This window comes from Cynocephalus volans, chromosome 4 (assembly GCF_027409185.1).
Source record: "Cynocephalus volans isolate mCynVol1 chromosome 4, mCynVol1.pri, whole genome shotgun sequence".
Lineage (NCBI taxonomy): Eukaryota > Metazoa > Chordata > Mammalia > Dermoptera > Cynocephalidae > Cynocephalus > Cynocephalus volans.
In genome coordinates this window covers 53,459,323-53,482,719 of record NC_084463.1, presented here as the reverse complement: position 1 = coordinate 53,482,719, position 23,397 = coordinate 53,459,323, and the positions used below count along the sequence as shown (strand labels likewise).

At 37.2% G+C, this 23,397-nt stretch overlaps 1 protein-coding gene across 1 annotated transcript in view; it reads right to left on the bottom strand.

Annotated features, from left to right (window-relative positions):
• LOC134375122 (zinc finger protein 420-like) overlaps positions 1-21,258 on the bottom strand; it is a 30,785-nt gene extending 9,527 nt beyond the window's left edge. Inside the window, exons 1-2 of the mRNA XM_063093302.1 lie at positions 21,187-21,258; positions 17,886-17,944 (exon numbers count right to left, since the gene is read on the bottom strand). Coding sequence (XP_062949372.1) covers positions 17,886-17,924 — 39 coding nt within the window. The 5' untranslated portion in view covers positions 17,925-17,944; positions 21,187-21,258. The remainder of the gene's footprint in view (positions 1-17,885; positions 17,945-21,186) is intronic.
• Positions 21,259-23,397: the final 2,139 nt, after the last annotated feature.

Genomic DNA, 23,397 nt, shown 5'->3' with positions numbered 1-23,397 from the left:
TGAACACTGGCACTTTCTAAACCACAGGGTGTAAATGTGGTTTTGTAAAAACAAATCACTTACATAACTAGACTTACAATTTAATAGTCACCCACTAGAAAGAGTAAGGAAAGAACATTGGAGAGTCTGAGGGGAAGAAAACAGGGTGATGGAAGACTAGCTATGCAGAACACAGATCAAGCATGGCCAGTTATTCGCTTGGGAGAGCATGATTCTAGTAACACTCAGGTCATAGGCCCACATCTCTGTACTAGCAATCCAGTAGGGAAAAAAAAGAATATATAGAACATAAAGCAGTAAGCATATAGAAGAGGGAAGTAATACTATGAAAAAGAAAAAGAAACTGAAATAAAAAGCAGGAAGACACTGTGGTATTAAATTCCTGTGCAGAAAATAAAAGCGTGTTTTATTCTCAGGCTCTCTACATAGCCACAGCTAGTGAGATACTAGCACTGTAAAGTATATTTTAAAGAATGGCAGAAAAATATAATGGGTAGAAATTAAACAAACTTCAACACATTATACTTGAAATATCTGTGGGAATGTCCAAATGGCAATTGGACATGATTCCAGAGCTCAAGAGACAGAGATCTACACTGAAGATAATGACTTGGAAATGTATTAGTCCATTTCTGGTGCTTATAACAAAATACCCAGGAATGGGTGATTTGTTAGAAAATGAAATTTACTGCTTGCAGATTCAAAAGCTGGAAAGTCCAAAGTCCAGGGAACACAGCCAGTGAAGGCCTTGGTGGAGACGACAGTGACCCAGGGGTCTCACATGGCAGAAAATGGCAGAGCAGAAAGAGGTCAACCTCTTATTTGTTCTTCTTTTAAAGCCCTCAGAACCACACCCCTGCCCACCATTATTAACCCATTCATTACATGTTGGTCCTATGATGTAATCACATCTTCTAAGCCCCACCTTTCAATGACCTTAATAGGATCTCCCACCATATTAACAGTGTCACGGTGCAGGTCAGGTTTCTGGGGGACACTCAGTCCAAAGCAGGAAAGCATCAAAATTTCGATGTTACCTGTAGCTATCAGAATAAGTAAGCAAACTTAAGAGAGTCCAAGTAAGAAAAAAAAAAATCAAAACAAAGGACAGAGTTTGCAGAAGCACTCTATCTTTAAATGTAAGAGACAAAAAGCAATAGACTGTGAAGTACAAAAATAAATTTCCTAAATTTATTCCACAATTAAAGGGGAACTTAGTATTAAGAAGTCTACCAATTGATCCATCTTATATTTACTTTTTTTTTTTTTTGCACTTGGTGTGGTTTCAAATCCAACATATTCATACTTGTATGAATGTAAATCCTTTATTTTTATTGATTCATTTATTTAAAAGATAGCTGGTAAGGGAATCTTAACCCTTAACCTTAGTTTCGTCAGCACCATGCTCTCCCAAGTGAGCCAACCAGCCATCCCTGTATGGGGATCCAAACCCTTGGCCTAGGTGTTATCAGTACCAAACACTCCAAAAGTGAGCCATGGGCCAGCTCCAAAAATCCTCTAAATAATTACGTAGACATTAGAAAGATACACAGTGGGAAGGCAACTGACCAGTATAGGGATTGAACTGTGGTCCTTAATATTATTGGCACCATACTTTCACCAACATGGTGAGACTGAACACAGCTGAGGAAAAAAATCTCTGGGCTTGAGGATACATCAAAGAAATTAAGAACTGAAAAGCATACACACACAAGAAGTAGACAAAAAGGAACAGAACATAATATCCAAAGACTGTTGGAGAATGACAAAAGTTGTAACATAGAGTAAGAAAACCAGCAAAAGAAGACAGATGGAGAAAAAAAAAAAAAGAAACGTTTAAAACAATAATGTGTGATAATTTCCACTAATTAATATCAGGCACCAACCAAAGATCAAAAAGAGAATTAAAGGAATAAGTGAAGGTACAATAAAAAGCTTTAAAAATTTTTTTTAATGCAATACAGTTGATTGTACATATCTTTGGGGTAAAGCATTGAATATCAGCACCTATGTTCAATATGTGATGTTGAAATCAGGATTAGTATATATCCTTCATTATATAATGTAACCAATTTTTGTGGCCCTTTACCAATTTCTCCCTGCCCCAATACCCCTGACCATTTCCTACCTATGGTAACCTCAGTTCTGGTTTCTTCTCACAAAGTTCAATGCATTATTTATTGTGATTGTTGTGTTTCTTGGTTTACTTATATATTTTATTAGCTCCCACACATGAGGACATGCAATATTTACTTATATATTTATTTTATTAGCTCCCACACACAAGGACATGCAATATTTCTCTTTTTGTTCCTGGCTTATTTTACTTATACTCTTTACTAAGTTCATCCATGTTGCTGTGAATGGCAATATTTCATTCTTTTTTATGGCAGAGTAACAGTCCATTCTGTAAATATACCACATTTTCCTTATCAAGTCATCCAATGATGAAAATTTAGGTCGGTTCCAACTACTGGCTACTGCAAATGGAGCTGTAATAAACATGGGAGTACAGCTGTCCCTTCTATATGATTATTTCCAATCCTTTGAATACATATCCAGTAGCGGGATTGCTGAGTCATTTGGCAGTACTATCTGTAGCTGGTTGAGGAACATCCTCACCATTTTCCATAACTGCTGCACCAATTTACAGATCCACTCACCATATAGTAGGGTTGTTCTTTCTACACCTTCTCACCAGCATTCGTTATTCTCTGCCATTTCGATAAAAGCAAGTCTATTTGGAGTGAGATGACATCTCAGTGTGGTTTTGGCCTACACTTCAGCTGCTGAGTGATGTTGAACATTCTCATGTGTCTGCTGGACATTTCTGTATCTTCCTTTGAGAAATGCCTATTCACCTCCTTTGCCCAGTTTAAGAATCAGACTATTTGCTACTTTACTGTTAAATTGTTTCAGTTACTTGTATATTCTGGATATTAATGCTTTGTCAGATGCATAGTATGCAAATATTTTCTCCCACTGTGTAGGTTGCTCTTTTGCCAATGCAGCTTTTTAATTTGATATAATCACAATTATTTTTTCTTTAGTTGCCTGTGCTGTGGGAGTCATATTCATAAAGTCTTTGCCTAGTCCTACTTCCTGAAATGTTTCTCCTATATTTTCTTTTAAGAGTTTTATACTTTCAGATCTTATATTTAACTTTTTAATCCAATTCTTCTAATCCAAGAGCATGGAATATCTTTCCAACTTTTTTTGTCTTCTTTAATTTCTTTCAACAGTGATATGTAGATTCCATTGTAGAGATCTTTCACATCCTTCATTGACTGTATTCCAAGGTATTTTATTTTGGGGGTTACTATTGTAAATGGAATATAGCTTTCTTGACTTTCTTTCTGCTAGTTCAAAAACACTACTGATTTTTGCATGTTGATGTTGTATCCTGCAACTTTACTGAAATTGTTTACAGACTAAAAGAGTTTTTTTGCAGATGTTTTAGGCTTCTCTCTATATAGGATCATGATTCCTGCAAACGGACAATTTGACTTTCTCTTTTCCATTCTGGATGACCTTGCTTTCTTTCTCTTGCCTGAATGCTCCGGCTAGTACTTCCTATGTTACATTAAATAACAGTTGAGGGCAGATATCCTTGTCTTGTTCCCATTCTTAAAGGAAAAGCTTTCAACTTCTCATTCAGAATGACAAAGACATTAGGTTTGTGATAGAGTTTGTATGTGTTATCCCCTCCGAAACTCATGTGGAAATTTGATTCCCAAGTGGCAGTGTTGGAAACTGACTGAGTCATGGGGGTGGATCCCTCATGAATGGATTAATGCTCTCCCTGGGGGAGGGGGGATGAATGAGTGAGTTCTCCCTCTGTTAGTTCCCATGACAACTGGTTGTTTAAAAAGACTCTGGCACCTCCCCTCTCTCTTGCTTCCTCTTGCCATGTGATCTGCTTGTACCTGTCAGCTGTGTGCCACTTTCCACCATGAGAAGCACCCTGAGGCCCATGCTAGATGCAGCTGTCCCAGAATTGTAAGCCAAATAAAACTCTTTTCCTTATAAATTACCCAGTCTCAGGTACTTCTGCTTTAGCAACACAAAACAGTCTAATATAGTTTGTCACATATGGCTTTTGTCATGTTGAGATACTTTCCTTCTATACCTAATTTGCTGATGTTGAATTTTGTCAAATGCTTCTTCAATGTCTGTTGAGATGATTTTTTTTTTTTTTTTTTTTTAAAGATGGCCAGTAAGGGGATCTTAACCCTTAACTTGGTGTTGTCAGCACCACACTCTCCCAAGTGAGCCATGGGCCAGCCCCCAATAATATGGTTTTTGTCCCTAATTTTGTTGATGGATGTAGTGTATCACATTTATTGACTTGTGTATGTTCAATGATTCTTACATCCCTGAGATGAGTCCTACTTGATCATGTTGCATAATTTTTTGGATGGGTTGCTGTATTCTTTTCACTAATATTTTATTGAGAATTTTCCCATATATATTCATCAAATATATTGGCCCATAGGTTTTTTTTTTTCTGTGGTTTGTCTTCTTTTGGGATCAGGGTGATGTTTGACTCATAGAATGAGTCTGGGAGAATGACCTCTGTCTCAATTTTTTGGAAGCGTTTCAAAAGAATTTGTATTAATTGCACCTTAGAGGTTTGGTAGAATTCAACAGTAAAGCCATCTGGTCCTGGGCGTTTCTTTGTTGGGAGACTGCTGATTACTGCTCCAATCTCTTTGTTTTTTATTGCTTTGTTTAGGTTTTCTATGTCTTCTTCATTCAGTCTTGGTAGTTTGTACGTGCCCAGAAATCTGCCTATTTCCTCCAGGTTTTCAAATTTATTGTGCATAGTTGTTTATAACAATCTTCAGTGATTCTTTGTGTTTCTGTGGTAAAGGTTGTGATGTCTTTTTCTTTTCTGATTTTTGTTTTTCCTGTCTTCTCTTCTTTCTTTAGTTAGCCTACCTAAAGGTGTATCCATTTTGATTATCTTCTCAAAAAACAACTTTTTGTGTCATTGATCATTTGTTTTATTTTGGGGGTTCTATTTCATTTAGGTCTGTTCTGATCTTAACTACTTCTTTCCATCTACTAGTTTTGGGATTGAATTGTTCTTATTTTTCTAGTTCTTTGAGAAGTAGTGTTAGGTTGTTTACTTGCAGTCCTTCTATTCTTCCAATAAAAGCATTTATCACAATTTCTCTCTTACTACTGATTTTGCAGTATCCCACATGTTTTGTATGATATATCTTTATTTTCATTAGTTTCAAGAATTTTTTTGATCTCCTGTTTAATTTCTTCTTGGACCCATATGTCATACAGGTGAATGCTGTTTAACTTCCATGTATTTGTAACATTTCCAGAGTTTTGTTTATTATTGATTTCTATTTTTGATCCAATGTCATCTGAAAATATACAGGAAATATCAATCTTTGAAAATTTGTTGAGATTTGATTTGTGACCTAAGATGTGGTCTATCCTGGAGAATGTTGCACATGCTGATGAGAAAAATATATATTCTGTGGCTACTGGATGAAAGGTTCTGTAGATGTCTGCCAAGCCCAATTGGTCTGAAGTGCAGTGTAAACCTTGTGTTTCATTTTCGTTGTGTGTGTGTCTAGATGATCTGTCCAGTGTTGAGAGATGGGTGTTCAGGTTCCCAACTACTATGATATTTGAGTCTATCTCTTCCAATAGGTCTAATAGTATTTGCTTTAGTTATCTGGGTACTCCAACATTGGGTAAATATATATTTATGATTATTAAGTCTTCTTACTGGATAGATCCCTTTATCATTATAGAGTGACCTTGTCTCTTTTTATGGTTTCTGGTTTAATGTCAATTTCATCTGACATAATAGCTACTCTTGTTCATTTTTGGTTTCCAGTTACATGGCATATCATTTTCCATCTGATTGCTCTTGTCTGTGTGTGTCTTTACAGGTGCATTGAGACTGTATATAACTGGCTCTATCATTTTAATACCATCAGTTAGTCTGTCTTTTGAGTATGGGATTTAATCCATTTACATTAAGTTATTTTTAAAATGTGTTGACCTGTTCCTGCCATTGTATCGATTTCATTTATTTACCGTAACAAAGTTGATTGTATGTATATGTGGAATACAGAGTTGAACATCAATACTTCTGTGCAATATGTGATCCTCACATCAGAGTAATTATTACATTCAATAGTATACACTGTCACTGATATTGAGGACCCCTACCCATTCCTCCCACCCTCTCCCTTCCCACTTCTAGTAATCTCAGTTTTCCTTTCAAAAGTTCAATGTATTATTGTGAGTGTTGTATCTTTCTTTTATTCATATGTTTGTTATTTCAGCTCCCATTTATGAGTCGGAACATACAGTATTTCTCTTTCTGTGCCTGGCTTACTTCACTTAATATGATTTTCTCTAAGTTCATCCATGTTGCTGCAAATGGCAAAATTTCATTCTTTTTAAAATCTGAAGAATAGTCCATTCTGTATAAACATCACATTTTCCTTGTCCAGTCATCTGATGATGGGACATTTAGGTTGGTTCCAACTCTTGGCTATTGTAAATAGAGCTGCAATAAACACAGGGGTGCAAGTATCTCTTTGACATGACATTTTCAATTCTTCTGGGTATATACCCAGCAGTGGGACTGCTGGATCATATGGCAGTTCTTTCTGAAGTTGTTTATGGAATCTTTACACTGTTTTCGATAATGGCTGCATGAATTTACAGCCCCACCAACAATGTAGGACGGTTCCCCTTTCCCCACATCCTCACCAGCACTTGTTCCTCTCCATCTTTTTGATGATTAGTGTCTATCTGCAGTGAGATGGTATCTTAATGTGGTTTTGATTTGCATTTCCGTGATGCTGAGTGATGCTGAGTATTGTATCATGTCTGTTGGCCAGTTGTGTATCTTCCTTTATGATATGCCTATTCAGTTCCTTTGCCCATTTTGTAACTGGGTTATTTGTTTTTTCACTGTTGAGTGCTTGAGTTCCTTGTACATTCTGGATACTAACCCTTTGTCAGATGTGTGGCTTACAAATATTTTCTCTCACTTTTATTGCTTTATTTTCTCTATTTGCTCTGTTGTTTCTTTTGCTGTGCAGGAAGTCTGTAATTTGGTATAACCCCATTTATTTTTCCTTTTGGTGTCTGTTTTTGGGGTCATATTCATAAAATCTTTGCCCAGTACTATTTCCTGAAGTGTTTCCCCTGCATATTCTTCTAGGAGCTTTACAGTTTCAGGCCCTCCATTTAAGACTTTTTCCAATTGAGTTGATTTTGGTGTATGGTGAGAAGTACAGGTCTAGTTTCATCCTTCCATATATGGATGTCCAGGTTTCTCAACACCATTCACTGAAGAGGCAATCTTTTCCCCAATGTATGTTCTTGCTGCCTATGTCAAATATCAGTGGGCTGTAGGTTTGTGGGTAGATTTCTGGGTTTTGTATTCTGTTCCATTTGCCCAAGTGTCTGTCGTTATGCCAGTACTATACTGTTTTGGTAGCTATACCTTTGTAGTATAGTTTGAAGTCAGGTAGTATTATGCCTCCAGCTTTTTGGTTTTTATTTGGTTTTTGCTCAAGATTGTTTTGGCTATTCCAGGTCTTTTGGTGATCCATATGAATGTCAGGATTGCTTTTTCTGTTTCTGTGTAGAACATCATGGTATTTTGACCAGGATTGCATTCAATCTTCCCAAATTGCTTTGGGAAGTATGTACATTTTCACAATGTTAATTCTTACAATCCACGAGCAAGGAATGTCTTTTTGTGTCCTCTTTAATTTTTAATTTTTGTGTCACTTTTACTTTCAAGTGATTTGTTGCTTTCATCGTAGAGATCTGTCATCTCGTTGATTAAGTAGATTCTTAGGTTTTGTTTCGTTGGGGTTTTTTAGTAACTATTATAAAGGGGCTTGCTTCCTTAAATTCTTTTTCTCCTAGTTCGTTCTTGGAGTACAAAGATTCTACTGATTTTGGAATATTGATTTCATAATCTCCAACTTTACCGAAGTCATTTGTCAAGTCTAAAAGAATTTTTGTAGATTTTTGACTATCCTACATATAGGATCATGTCATATGCAAACAGGGACAATTTGACTTCATCTTTTCCAATCTGGATGACGTTTATTTCTTTGTTTTGCCTAATTGCTTTGGCTAGTACTTCCAGTACTATGTTGGGTAGGACTGTTGAGAGCGGGCACCAATATTTCTTTCTCATTCTCAAGGGAAAAGCTATCAACTCATTCCCATTGAGTATGATATTGACAAATGGTTTGTCATATATGGCTTTTATTGAGATGCTTTCACTCCATACCTAATTTGCTGACCTTATCAGGAAGGGAAGTTAAATTTTGTCAAATGATTTTCTACATCTATTGAGATAATCATGGCTTTTATCCTAGACTTTGTTGATGTCATGCATCACATTTATTGTTTTGCATGTGTTGACTCATCCTTGCATCCCTGGGATGAATCCCACTTGATCATGGTGTATAATATTTTTGATGTGTTGGTGCATTCTGATTGCTAACATTCTGTTGAGGATTTTTGCATCTATGTTCACTGAAATATTGACCTATAGTTTTCTTTTTTTGTCATATCTTTGGTTTAGGTATCAGGATGATACTGGCCTCATGGAATGAGTTGGGGCAATGGCATCTGTTTCAATTCTTTAAATAGTTTCTAAAGAATCTGTATTCCTCTTTAAAGGACTGGTAGAATTAAACAGTTAAGCCATCCAGTTCTGGGGTTTTCTTTATTGAAAGATTTGATTACTGCTTCAATCTCATTTCTTGTTATTAGTCTGTTCAGGTTTTCTATGTCTTCATGGTTTAGTGTTGGTAACTTGTATGTGTCAGGAAATGTATCCTTTTCCTTCAGGTTTTCAAATTTGTTGGCATACAGTTGTTTGTAATACTCTCTAATAATTCTTTGTATTTCTGAGGTATCAGTTGTTATGGCCTCTCATTTCTGATTTTTGTTATTAGGGTCTTCTTTTTTTATTTAGTATTGCTAAATAAAACAAATTCTACTCTGATCTTAATTATTTCTTTCCATCTACTAATTTGGGTGTTAGATTATTCTTGTCTTTCGAATTCTCTGAGGTTTAGTGTTAGGTTGTACATTTGAAAGCTTTCTGTCCTTTTGATGTAAATATGTATTGCAATAAACTTCCCTCTTATTACTGTTCTGTGTCCCACAGGTTTTGGTATGTTCTGCCTTTATTGGATTCCTAGTTTAATTTCTTCTTGGACCCATGGGTCATTCAGGAGCATGCTGTTTAATATCCATGTGTTTATATAGTTTCCACAGTTTCTTTTGCTATTCATTTCTGTTTTAATCCATTGTGGTCTAAAAAGATACTTGAAATGATTTCAATTGTTTAAATTTCTTGGTATTTGCTTTGTGACTTAACATGTGGTCTGTTCTGGAGAATGTTCCATGTGCTGTTGAGACAAATGCATATTCTGTGGTTTTTGGATGAAATGTCATGTAGATTTCTGCCAACTACAATTTGTCTAAAGTGCAGTGTATATCTTGTGTTTCTCTGTTGATTTTTCACCTAGATATCTGTCCAATATTGAGAGATGGGTGTTTGGGTCCCCAACTATTATTGTATTTGAGTCTATCTCTTTCTTTAGATCTAAGTGTTTCCTTGATATATCTGGGAGCTCTAATGTTGTGTGCACATGTACTCACTACTGGTATGTCTTCTTCCTGAATAGATACCTTTATTGTTATACAGTGACCTTCTTTATCTCTTTTGATGGTTTTTCATTTAAAGTCTATTTTATCCAATATAACAACAGCTACTCCTCCTTGCTTTTGGTTTCCATTCATATGGTGTATCTTTTCCTACCTGTTCACTCTGTTTGTCTTTACAAATGAAATCTGACAGTGTATAGTTGGCTATACCTTATTAATCCAATCAGCAAGCCTGTGTCTTTTGTGTGGGGTCTCTAATCCATTTGCATTAAGAGTTATTATTTAAATTTGTTGAATTACTCCTGTTATTCTATTGATTTTTGTTGGGTGTATTAAATACCTTTTGTTCCTTCCATTTTATAATTTGTCTTCCATGTTTGTTTTTTTGAGGTGGTTAGATAGAGGGTTTTTTTCTCTTTAACATTTGCATTTTTGTTCTATTAATAGGTTTTGTTCTTTCTTGTGCATTCATGGTAATGATTATTTCTGTTCAGATGCCAGATGCAGTACTCCCCTGAGGATATCTTGTAGGGCTAGTTGTGTGGTGGTGAACTCCCACAGCATTTGTTTTTGTGGGAAGTGTACTCTTTCTCCCTAATTTCTAAATAACAGACTTGCAGAGTATAGTATTCTTGGCTGGTGATTTTTGCCTTTTAGAATTTTGAATATTTCATCCCTTTCTCTTCTGGTCTTTAAGGTTTCTGATGAAAAGTCTGTTAGTCTGATGGGGTCTCTGTCACAGATGACTTGACACTTTTGCCTTCTTGCTTTTAAGATTCTCTTTGTCTTTCAGTTTTGCCAATTTGAGTATAATGTGTCTTGGAAAGGATGTTTTTGGATTGAATTGGTTTGGGGATTTTTGAGTCGCCTCAATCTGAATACCAACATCTCTCTCTACACCTGGGAAGTTTTTTTGCTTTTAATTAATGCGTATGTTTTCAATTCCTTTTCCTATTTACTCCCCTTCTGCAATACCCATGATTTGGATATTTGTGTACTTCAGGTTGCCTGCTTGTTGTCTTAGAATTTTTTTCTTTTTTTGGTCTACTGTGGTTATTTCAAAAAGGCTGTCTTCAAGATCACAAATTCTTTCTTCTACTCATTCTAGCCAGCTGTTAATGCTCTCGGCTGTGTTTTTTATTTCATTGAATCACACTTCCAGTTCCACACGATCTGTTATATTCTATTTTAAGGCAAGAGCCTCTTTGTACATTTCCTCCTTCAGATCCTGGATACTTTTCCTCATTTTGTTGTATCATCTGAGTCTTCTTGTATCTCACTGAGTTTCTTTGGAACTGTCGCTTGAAATTCCTTTCAGGACATTTCAAGAACTTCTTCCTCTATACAGTATTTGAAAATTATTATATTCCTTTGGTGGTGTCATCAGTTTTATTTTTCATATTTCTAGTATCTCTGCACTGGTCTCTAGTCATCTGGTAGAGCAGTTGCATTTTCTAGTACTTGGAGTGGGCTTTGAAGAGAGGAAGTTCCTTTTATAGATGTGTTTTATACTGACCATTGAATGGAGTGTTCTACTACTGGTTTCAGGTAGATGCAGTAGTGTAGTCTCCATCTAGGTACTTTGGTGAAAGTCAGTGTTGGAATTGTATACGGGTTAAAAAAAAAAGAAATCTCAAAAAATTTTAAAATATTTTTAAAAAATAAAAGTGAAAATGCAACTTACCAAAATTTGTGGGATGCAGAAATAGCTATGCTTTCAAAAATTTACAGTATTGAATACATATATTAAAAAAAGAAACATCTAAAACCAATATACTGTTTCTATCTTTAGAAACTACAAGAGCAAATGAAATAAATGAAAAGCAAGTAGAAAAATAAAAATTAGAGTAGAAATAAAATTTTAAAAGTCAAGACAAAAATTATCAACAAAAAAATTGATTCCTCAAAAAGATCAACAAAATTGATAAGCCTGAAGCTAAGATAAGTAAAAAAATAATGACACAGGACAGAAATTACTAATATCAGAAATGAAAGAAAGGACATCACAACAGAACCTGTGGACATTAAAAAAATAAATACTATGAACAACTCTGAACACAAATTTGATAACCTAGTTGAAATGGACCAGTTCCTTGAAAGACACAATTTCCCAAAATTCACACACATTAGAGTCCAGTATTAGAATAGGCCTATATCTGTTATGAAAATTGAGTAAACAATCTTCAAAACAGAAAGCACATGAGCCAGATGTGTTCACTTTGGAATTCATCCAAACATTTAAAAGGAAGAAATTATACCAACTACGTATCATCTACTTCAGAGAATAGAAGATGAGATACATTACAACTCATTCTACAAGGGCAGCATTTCCTCAATACCAAAACCAGACAAAGACATTACAAGAATAGAAAACTACGAACCATTATATCACATGAACATACATGCAAATATCTTCAAGAAAATATTCAAAAACCTAATCAATGTTTAAAAAGAATTATACACCACAACCAAGTGGCTTCATCCCAAGCAGGGCAAGGATTGTTCAATACTTGAACATCAATTAATGCAATCCTTCACATCACAACACTAAAAACAAAGAAATTAGACAGTCATATGAATAAATTCAGAAAAAGCCTTTGACAAAATGCAGCACCCATTCATCATAAAAACTCTCAATAAACTAGAAATAGAGGGGAACTTCACAACTTGATAATGACTATCTACAGGAAACTAGTTAACATTATTGTTCATGGTGAAAAACTCAAAGCTTTTCCAGATAATCAAGAACAAGGCAAGAATATGCCCTCTCACCACTCCTTTCAACATCACACTAAAAGTACTTCATACTGCAATAACAGAAGAAAGTGAAATAAAAGATTACAGACTGGAAAAAATAAACCAGTAAAAGTGGCTTTGGTTGTAGGTAATACGAGTATCTGTGTAAAAAATTCTGCTAAACAAATGAAAAAACTCCTGGAATTAATAAGTGATTGTAGCAAAATTGCAGGATACGAGGTTAATAAACAAAATTTTATCACGTTTAAACACATCAGCAAGGACCAAGGAAAATCTTTAAAACTGCAATAATATTTATCAGAACCTCAAAAAACAAAATATTTGTAAATCATCTATGTCATAAGAAATTAACACCAAGAATGCATAAATAAAAAAACCTTCCACACCTATGCAAAAACAAAACAAATAATCTATTTAAAAAACAAGCAAAAGACGGGTTGGGCTAGTTAGCTCAGTTCGTTAGAAAGCAGAATTGTAACACCAAGTTCAAAGGTTCAGTTCCAAATACCAGGCAGCCACCCCAACCACCCCCACAATAAAATAGCAAAGAAACTGAATAGACATTTCTCCAAAGAAGATACAACAATGTCTAACAAGTATGTGATAAGATGCTTAACATCATTAATCATTAAAAAATGCAAAACCACAATGAAATATTATTTCACACTGAATAGAAAATAACAGGTTTTGGTGAAATTGGAATATTACTACGCTGTGGGTGGCAATGTAAAATGGTACAGCTCCTGTACCATTTGAACAAAAACAAAGTGGTTTCTCAAATAATTAAAAATAGAATTGCCATGTGATTCAGAAGTCCACGTTCTATGTGTACATCAAAAGTAATAGCAGAATCTCCAAAAGATATTTCCACAACTGTGTTCATAGCAGCATTAGTCACATAGTGAAGTGGTGCAAGTATCCCAACTGTCCATCCATGAATGAATGGATAAACTGTGGCATGTACACAGAAAGGAATATTATTTAGCCTTAAAAAGAAATAAAACCTTGACATATGCTATAACAAGGAACATTGAAAATATGCAAAGTGAAATAAGCCACTCACAAAATCACAAGTATTGTGTGGTCCCACATCTGATATAAGTCAAATTTTTAGAAACCAAAGTACAATGGTGGATGCCAGACACTACAAGGGAAAACTGAGTGTTGTCATTTAATATATATAGAATTTCAGTATTCCCAGATAAAGAAAGTTCTAGACATCTCCTACACAACACTGTGAATATACATGACACTGCTTAAAGGTAAAAAATGGTTCAAATGCTAAATTTTTTGTTATGTGTATTTTTCTTTATCAGAACTAAAATTAAATTATTTTAAAAATAGATGGAACAAACTAAAATATTTAAAAATATATGATTAACTGAAAAAAAATAATTTAGGAAAAGAAAAGCGGAAAAGTAAAGCATTAAAAGGCAGATGAGACAACAATAACAAAAAAAAGCAAAATGGCAGACCTAAATCTAACCCTATTAATAATCAGTTGAAATGGAATTAGACTAAAACTTCTACTGAAGGCAAAAATTATCAGATTTGATAGGAAAGTGAGATCCAACAATGTGCTATCCAGAGCCATACACTTTAAATATAAAAAGAAACACAGACTAAAAGTTAAAACATAAAATAAAATTAAAAATACTATGCAAACACTGATTACAAAAAGCTTAAGTGGAAATATTAATACTAGCCAAAAGAAGCTTCAGCACAAAACATATTACCAGAAATAAATGGAGCACTGAAGGATGTGGGCCACACTATTGTCTCACATAGCATGGAAAATGGAAAGGGTATCTCACCCTCTCAGAGGTCTGTGTCAAAGGAGACTTGTGTGAACAATGTGAAAAGTGTAACAAGTGTGACCTGGCCTCCTCTCTTTGCCACTGATAAAATATGAGATGAGAGATAATGTAAAGAAGGCTGGTTGGCCAGATCATTGGGATGTTTAGAGAACGGTTTTGATAACAACAAGGTCAATGGTTGGATCCCCACATCAGCCATACACCCATAAATAAGTAAACAACAATAAAATAAAGAAGGATGTTCAATTTTCAAAGGAAATAAAAAGGAGCCAGAATTTGATGAGTTTGAAATAAAACTACTTTTCAATCCAAGTTTTCTCCAAGAAAATATTTTCAAGCACAGAAACTACTTTGTGGCAAGAATCAAACTGTGTTTTGTAAAAAAATTAAAGCAAAAAACAAAACAAAACAAAACAAAACAAACCCCCCAAATATTTCCATCATTCTAAGTACCATAGGGTGAGATACACAGACAGTGCCTAATAAACAAGAAAATTTCTTAAGAAATTGTTGTCTCAGAGAGAAAGGGAGGCTAGGAAAAAAAAAAAAAGGCTTAACACAGAGGTAGCATTGGTTGAATGATTTTAGTACAATGGAAGCCCGTGCTTTTTAAAGATGTACCCAGGGTAATTTCTTGTATCAAAAGGGCAGAATCAAAAAAAATATTTTTTAAAGGGTCACTGGATTTTCAACTTGTATAACCAAAAAATAGGCAAAGAAATTGGTCAACTGTAAACACAGTCATTTAAGAAAAACAGATATTGACAGAGAATAGTGAGAGCCCACAGGGCAGCATGCAGAAGCAGGAGGCATCTTTTCCAGAGACCAGAACAGGCCCCTAATCAAAGAACTAAACCAGGTGTCCAATGGTCATAACTAACTGCTCAGACCAGTGCCTGCAGGGTGCCACCCCTTCCCAACTACCTTATCTGAAAGTAAGTGCCCACAAGTTTATGCCAGTCTCCTCACTGTGAGCTGGCCAGGTGTTGAGGAGATGAAGGTAACAGGTCACTGGACATGATTTCATTGGGTTTTCACCCAATTGCATAACAGTAGAAGTTTTCTAGGGCTCTTGAGAGCGGCAAGGTATATTTTGCATGTGGTCGAAACTTGTGGCCAAAGAGAAAACTGCAGTCTTTTAAAGATTGCTGGAAATTCTTACTATTACCCTTACTGAGAAGTGGAATCTAATTGCCTTCCTCTTGAATCAGGGCTGGTCTCAGTGACATACTTGACTAAGAGAATGTGATGGGAGACATGGTTTGGAATCTGAGTGGAGATAACAAGAAGCATCACAGTCTCTGCCTGGGCCTCTTGTACATTTGCCCTGGAGAAGCCACACAAACTTGACTTCTTTGAAACTGCCAGAATCTGAGGAATTCCACTTGGCCACAAAGAGAGGGCTGGATGTCTGTCCAACGTCCTCAGCCAGTTGTGGTCTTCTACTTGAGAACAGACAAATCATTCAGCAGCCAACCATCACTGCCCTGTACAGTCTATTTACCCACAACAACGCAACATGGAGTAAGGAAGAAATTCTTACTGTAAGCAAGTTTTGTGTTACTTTGTTATGCAGCTGATCATTGGAACACCAAACAAGTCATTAGAGACCATAGACAGTACTCTGAATGCAACAGGAAGCATGCAGGGTCACATTGAACATGAGGTTCAAAATAAATAAAGCCACCATTTCACATCTTATGTTTTATCTCAAACACTAACTGAGAATGGAATCTTGCAGTTAACTAATTGGTCACTTTCCTTAACAAACTGTTAGCTACAGTTCTAGTTTATAAACATATGGATGACTAATGCACACATCCATTTTTATCATTCATTTCTAAGGGATTACCCAAAATAGGAGTAATAAAATACTATCTGTAAGAAAGTTTAAAAACATGATGGGTCTTCTTGAACTAGAAACAGACAAGTGTTCAGTAAGAAAACTACACATAGAATCACCGACATAAATTTATAGAAGGAAAATATACAAATTATAAAAATCTGCCATTTATATTTTATTCTTTGCAAACTTTTTGGTTGGCTCTTGATCAAACGTGTCCCACTAACTCCTAAAGGCTTTCTCCCCTCAGACTCCTAAGGATGTCACCACATGCTGACTAGAAGCACAGGTCACCAGGGACTGAATCTCATCACCCAGGAAACATGCCCTTCAGTCTCTTACAAGAATATTTCCAGTGGAACACAGTTACTCTCTTTATAAGTACCAACACCTCCTCCCCCCTATACAGGCAGTGTATACAGAAATTAGAATAAAATGAAAAGAACAAGCAAACAGAAGCAGCAGGAATTGACACCAGAAAAGATTAGACTGAAGAAACAGGGAGGAGTCCAAGAAAAATCCCATTTCACTGACTTGGGTCACTGGCAGGATGGGAGTGATATCACATCTAAGAGAAAAGAAGTAGACGTCATTTTCATTTCAGATTCACTGGCCTTAAGGTGCCTTTTAAATAACTCCAAAAAGCAGTCAACAGAGAGTTCAACCTATGAGCCAAAGAAAAGGGAAGTAGTACAAAAGGGAAAAAAGCTAAAGAGAACCAAGAGTGCAAACTACAGAGGACTAACTCAGTCAAGAAGAGCACAGTGAGAAGAATAGAACCCAGAATGAAGCACTTTGATGAGCTTCATAACATAGTTATGAAGAAAAGAGAAGAATTCCGGGAAAAAGAGAAAAAACCATCAGTAAGGGCATGAGAGAAACTGACTAACACAGAAAAATTTCCAGGAGATCATGAACAGCAGTTTCAAACATGGCAGAAGATTCAAGTTAGAAAAAGACTAAAGAATAGGCACTAGATTTCACTGTAATTTAGGTGATAATTCCAGGTTTTATCCATGAACCACATACAGTCTTCCAAAGCTGTACACAAACCACAGGACATGTGAGTGAAGTTATCTTGAACCAACAGCCTCAGTCAAGGTACCAGGTGACTAAAGCTGCATTTGCAATCCAGGCAATGCTAGCATGAGAACTGCCCAGCTAACTGCACCCAACATGTGGATCCATAGGAATTCAAGAAAATAAAATGGCCAGATATTTTAACCCATTGGGTTTTGATTTGTTCTTACACAGTGAATGTTAAATGACAAATCTAAGCCACAAGGACTCAGTATGTTTTAACAAAATTATGTGGGGAAGAAACTCTTAAAATACATAAAACTTTACAGACTGTTTATTAAGTAACATATGCCTTAGCACTTGCTAACCATTTCCACTGCAGAAAGCTAAAAGTATTTATTTACCAGGTGGCAGCCAAAAAGTTTCTAATAGAGACGGTATTTCAGAATTTAGTGCCAGTAAATCTTCATCTTCTATGAGAATTTGGCATATTCTCTTCTCAGGTTCCATTCCAATCATGTAAAAGTAGTGTCTGCCTTTTTGCTATGACATCAGAAAGACCAGAGACAAATATTTACTCAACTTAGATGACTCTGAGATCTCATAACTTACTAAACCTACATGCAAACTCTATCTTACATATGTACATTTCCATCAAGCGGAGTCTTACTCATTTCTACTTTTCCATTTCAATTCATGCTCCCCATAATACCCAGGTAATACAATGGGAAAAATTAGAAATAAATAAAGAGACAACTCACCAGAGTTTTATTCATCATTTCTTGCTCTTGATAATGCATAGGGCACTATGGCAGCTCAGCTGGGAGAGAAGAGAATGGAGTGGATTAAGGAGGAAAGTGTTGTGGTTTGGCCCTTGATTCTCCTGCCAAAACTCTCTACACATTAGCTGGAAGAGACAAACTAATACAAAGCCTCCCTGTGAGACAACAATCCTTTATCATCAATAAGGTGCAACAAAGACTCATTATTTATTTATTTTTTTTATTATTATTACTTTTTTATTTTTAGTGACCGGTAAGGGGATTGCAACCCTTGGCTTGGTGTCGCTCGCACCACGCTCAGCCAGTGAGCGCACCGGCCATTCCTATATAGGATCCGAACCCGCAGCGGGAGCGCCGCTGCACTCCCAGCGCCACACTCTCCGGAGTGAGCCACGGGGTCCGCCCACACCAAAGACTCATTAAACGTGCATCTACAAGTATGTTAATTGGTACACATTAGACACAATTTTTTTTGATTAATGAAAACATACATTGCCTACTGATTTAGCAAGAATCAACGTTACCTAAACATATAACTTCATTTAAATCAAAGAAAAACACATTGTGACATTACTAAAACTAATGTTATAGAAATATAGTTAGGCTATAGTAACTATACTCACATTAATATAATGACTCCACACATGACTCTAGGTAACTGTTTCCACTATATCTTATTTATATATACCTAAGTATCTGTATAGTACATATATTGCAATCCAACACCTTTTGCCCGTCATTATGTAGGTAAAAAATACATAATGTATATTCCTTTTGGTACTCTGTTCCTGTAATGTTACCCAGTGATGGATCTCCCTATACCTAAACCCTTATATAGCATGCTCTGACAATGAACTGGGCTTTGCTATGTGACTTGCTTTGGCCAATGGCACATTAGAAAATGTCACGCAAACATGTTTGATTGTTTGATAAGTAATAGCCACTAGTGCTTGCATTCTTAAACACAATCATAGTGTTAAGAAGCCCGGGGCTACACTTTTGGAGACACAGGGCCCAGCCAATTGTCAGCACAAACCACAGCACATGTGAGTGAAACCATCTTGAACCAAGCAGCCTCAGTCAAGCCACCAGGTGACTAAAGCTGAATTTTTAATCCAGGCAACACTAGCATGAGAACTGTCTAGTTAAACACACTCAAAATGTGGATTCCTAAAACGTCAAGATAATAAAATGGCTGGGTTTTTTAAAAGCCATTTGGGTTTTAATTTGTTCATGACATGGCAAATGCTAAATGATACACCTAAGCCCCCAGAACTCAATATGTTTTGAACAAAATTATGCGGGCAAGAAAGTCTTAAATTACATGTCAAATACAATCAATATACCTCCACAACCACAGGAAGAAGTTTTGAAAATTACAATGCATGTCAACTAAAAGAACTTCATTGAGGTTCCTGATGCTAACAGAGGTCACGTGAATCATAAAAAGCAATTGTTTACATATCAGTAAACTATGGTATAAGATTTTCTATTTTTATTTTTCTTTTTATATCTTACAGAGGTTTTTTACTTTAAAAACATAAAAAGGATCTGTTTCTTATAAGTTAGTAGTGAACTGTACCAAGGTACTTTCAAAAGTTCATGGAAAAAGATAATTAAAAGTGAAAACAATCTCTCCCTGAAGTTTCTAAAGCACACTAGTATTGTCATTTTCCTATTTAAGTAACGTAAAATTGGGTCCTACATATATATCTGCAATATTTTTGATTTTCAAGAACAGAATATTAACATTAAGTAGGAAATACTTAATGTTATTTACTTTGTGGTGACATGATCCACAGAAGGCACTGGATATTAAAAAAAAAAAAGGATAGGGATGTTTAAGGTAATGTATGGTAAAGCAATGGCTGCTCTAAGTTGACTTCAGCATTACAAAAATAATGTCAAGTGTGAACAAACACTTTCTTTGTCAGAAGTGTGGCAAAAAGAGAGAACAATCGCCAAAAAGTCATGATACCTAACATCAACAAATCATGTGACCTTGGGCAAATCACAGTTCCTAAAATCTAATTATTTTAACCTTTCTGACAAAGTAGAAATAACTGACAAGCCATTCCTGAATTACTAGAAAAAAAACTACGAAGATATAAAACCATAAGCATATCTCTCAATGTCAAAATTTGTGATAGGGTGGATTTGAGAGAGCTCTGACACTGGGAGTAATGAGAGACGATTGAAGGAATAGCTGTGTGTTCAGAGAGCACTGCAGACAGATCCTTCCAGCTATGACACATTACTCCTGCACCCCACGGAACACCTTAATGCTCCTTTTGATAGTAATATTTCCTAGGTCCTTTCTTATGCTCCTCAAACTCACTGTCCCTTTTGAAAGTTGGCGCAAAACTTCCAATACCACCTAGTCTCAGGTAGCTACTGAATGAGGTATTAAAGGCCAACTCTTGCGCACTATAAGCACTAGACTGAATAACTGCTTGGGCTGTGCCAAGCTGCACTTTTCTGGGACTCCTTTGCCTCTGCTCTGAAGCAGTACTGAGAGGGTTCAGGCCACAATGACGTTCTCCCAGGCGGGATTCCTATTCATAGGGGGCCCTCCTTCAAACTCTGTCACAGCTCCTGTACCCCAGAGAAAACCAGAATGTCCTCCCATGCCCCAACGTCCCTCCTAAGTCACTATCCCTGAAAATTAGGTGCTGTATCGACTTCTGTAAACCCAAACCTGGAGCGCTAGTCAGGCCAGTGCAGGAGGGACTAGAAGCTTGACTTTCTGAAGAGACACCAGGAAACCCCACAACACAACTGCCAGGGTAACAGTCTGCACACACCTCACAGTTATTTTTCTGAGAAGTTGGGTGCATTATACTAATATCAGCACGCTCATGTCACAGATGGGTAAAGTGAATGTCCCACAGGTCGGTACCAGGCTCCCTGACGGCGGAGCTGGAACGTGGCCTCCCGCACACCTCCCAGGTTCGCTGTCTTCACACACCCACACCCACGTTCCCGTGGCCATCCTGGACCTGAGCCCCCCTTCTGGGACATATGGAACCGGCTTCTGCTCACCCGCAGCGCACGCCCGACTTCCGGCAGCGCCGTCCTCTGACGGAGCCACCATGGAAAGCGCAGCCCGGGCGCCCCTTCCCCGGCCCGGCCCGGCCTGGCCCAGGTCCGCGTTCGCGCCGCACGTCAGGCCCCGCCCGCCCGAGGCCCGCGGCGCCTATGCGCAACGAGTGCCGGGACACCCGTCCTGCCCCCAGGAACCCCGAGGACCGCGGGGCTCCTCTTCCACCGTCGCACCCACCTTCAGGGATGCACAATCCAACCGCAGGATCTGACGAGCAGCGTTGACCCGGCTGCAGCATCAGGAATTCCCAGGCAAAAATGGCGGAGTGAGCGGAGCCGCACATGCGCAGAAGAAATCCAGAGCGATACCTCATAATCCTGCATTAGTGACATCATTGAAAGGGTTGGGGGGGGCCAGGTCCGTGGCGCACTAGGGAGAGTGTGGCGCTGGGAGCGCAGCAACGCTCGTGCCGCGGGTTCGGATCCTATATAGGAATGGCCGGTGCACTCACTGGCTGAGTGCTGGTCACGAAAAAGACATTAAAAAAAAAAAAAAAAAGGAGTGGGGAGAGAAGGGAGAGACGGGGGCGAGAGAGAGAGAAGCTGCACATGCGCAGAGATCGAAAGTTGTTCCTTTGACAGAGAAAGGGGAGAAGCTGCAAATACACAGAGAACGAAAGTTTTTCCTATGAGAGAGAGAGACAGAGAGGAGAGAGGAGAGAGAGAGGAGAGAGAGAGGGGGCAGAGAGAGGAGAGAGAGAGGAGAGAGGAGAGAGAAGCTTCACATGCGCAGAGAACGAACGTTTTTTTCTATGAGAGGAGAAGCTGCACATGCGCAGAGAACGAAAGCTTTTCCTATTGTCCAGTGCCTCTGTTGACAATGGTCAGCGAGACCACATTTCCCAGAAGACTGTGGGGCCCTAATTTAGGAACCGAACGAGATAATTTTGTTTATTTTCACAGCTGTAAGTCCTGTTACCAGGAGAGCAGGCCTTGTTGGATCATGACTGGTCTCTACCCACGTAAAGTGATGAAGAATTCTAATTTTGTATTAAATCTTTGCCTGACAACCGGAGCCATTGTGGTAAGAATGGAGATATTCAAATGGGGTCCAGGTATAGTTGTTGGAGAATCCACTTCTATTTTTAAAAGAGGCATTTTAAAGTATGAAAAAATTATATTTGTATTTTATTTTAAATGTATTAAACAACAAATTGATATGCTAATTTTCTTTGAAACCATTAAAAGATGTTTGTTCTCATCCAATGAAGTAATTTGTGAGTTTCAATGCATTGCATTACACAATTAGAAAAAGTGCCCTACTGTGTATATGGAAATAAAATAGCAGGGTCAAAGGGTAGGTGCATTTTTTAATTTTTGTGCCAATTTACACTTGCAGTGTCTGATAATTAACTGCCCAGAAATTCCCACGTTCCATTAACCCATCCATCTGTCTATTAAATCAAATTTGAGTAATTTGGTCAGTGTGTCTGTGTGTGGAGGACATGAACTCTGCCTTTCCTTGTCTGATTTCTGAAGCGGGCTAGGCAGCGTGTTCTGTACATAGGTTTATCAAAGTTTTTGCTACACTGAAGTTCCTCTTAAAACAGGGAACTAGCGCTGGCTGGTTTGCTCACTTGGAAGATAGCGGTGCTGATAACAAAAAGGTCAAGAGTTCAGATCCCGGAATTGGCCAGCCACGAAACAAACAAAAATCACACAAAAAATGGGAAAGTGTCCAGTTTGAGTAATCAGGGTTGATATGGGCTTAAGTGTTAGAATGTGGGGCGGAGTGAAAGAAGGGCAAACATTGGGCGATTTGTGGATGGGATGTGGAGAGGCTTCTCCTCTCTCTCTCTCTCTCTCTCTCTCTCTCTCTCTCTCTCTCTCTCTCTCTCTCTCTCTCTCTCTCTCTCTCAGGAACAACTTTCGATATCTGCGCATGTGCAGCTTCTCCTCTCTCTCATAGGAAAAACTTTCATTCTCTCTGCAAGTGCAGCTTCTCCTCTCTCTCTCTCTCTCTCTCTCTCTCATAGGAAAATCTTTCGTTCTCTGGACCTGTAGTAATAAGATACATTCTTCTGAAGTTTTCTTTTCCTGTAATGTCTCTGAACAGTCTTAGTATCATGGTAATAGTGACACAGGGAATGAGTTGAAATGCGTCTCTACAATGCTTATTTTTGGAAGAATTTGGGAACAGTTGGTATTAAGTCTCCAAATATTTTGTACAATTTATCACTAAAGTTTCTACATATGATCTTTTCTTCTTGTGTACTTGTTTTTTTTTTTTTTATCATTAATCACTTCACCTGTAATAGGTCTATTCATGTGATTTATACTTTTTCTTGACTCAGTTTTGCTGTTTGTTTGCTTCTAGGAATTTATCCATTTCATGTACATTATCTAGTGTATTAACATGCCAGAGTTCATATTATTCTTCTCTAAATAG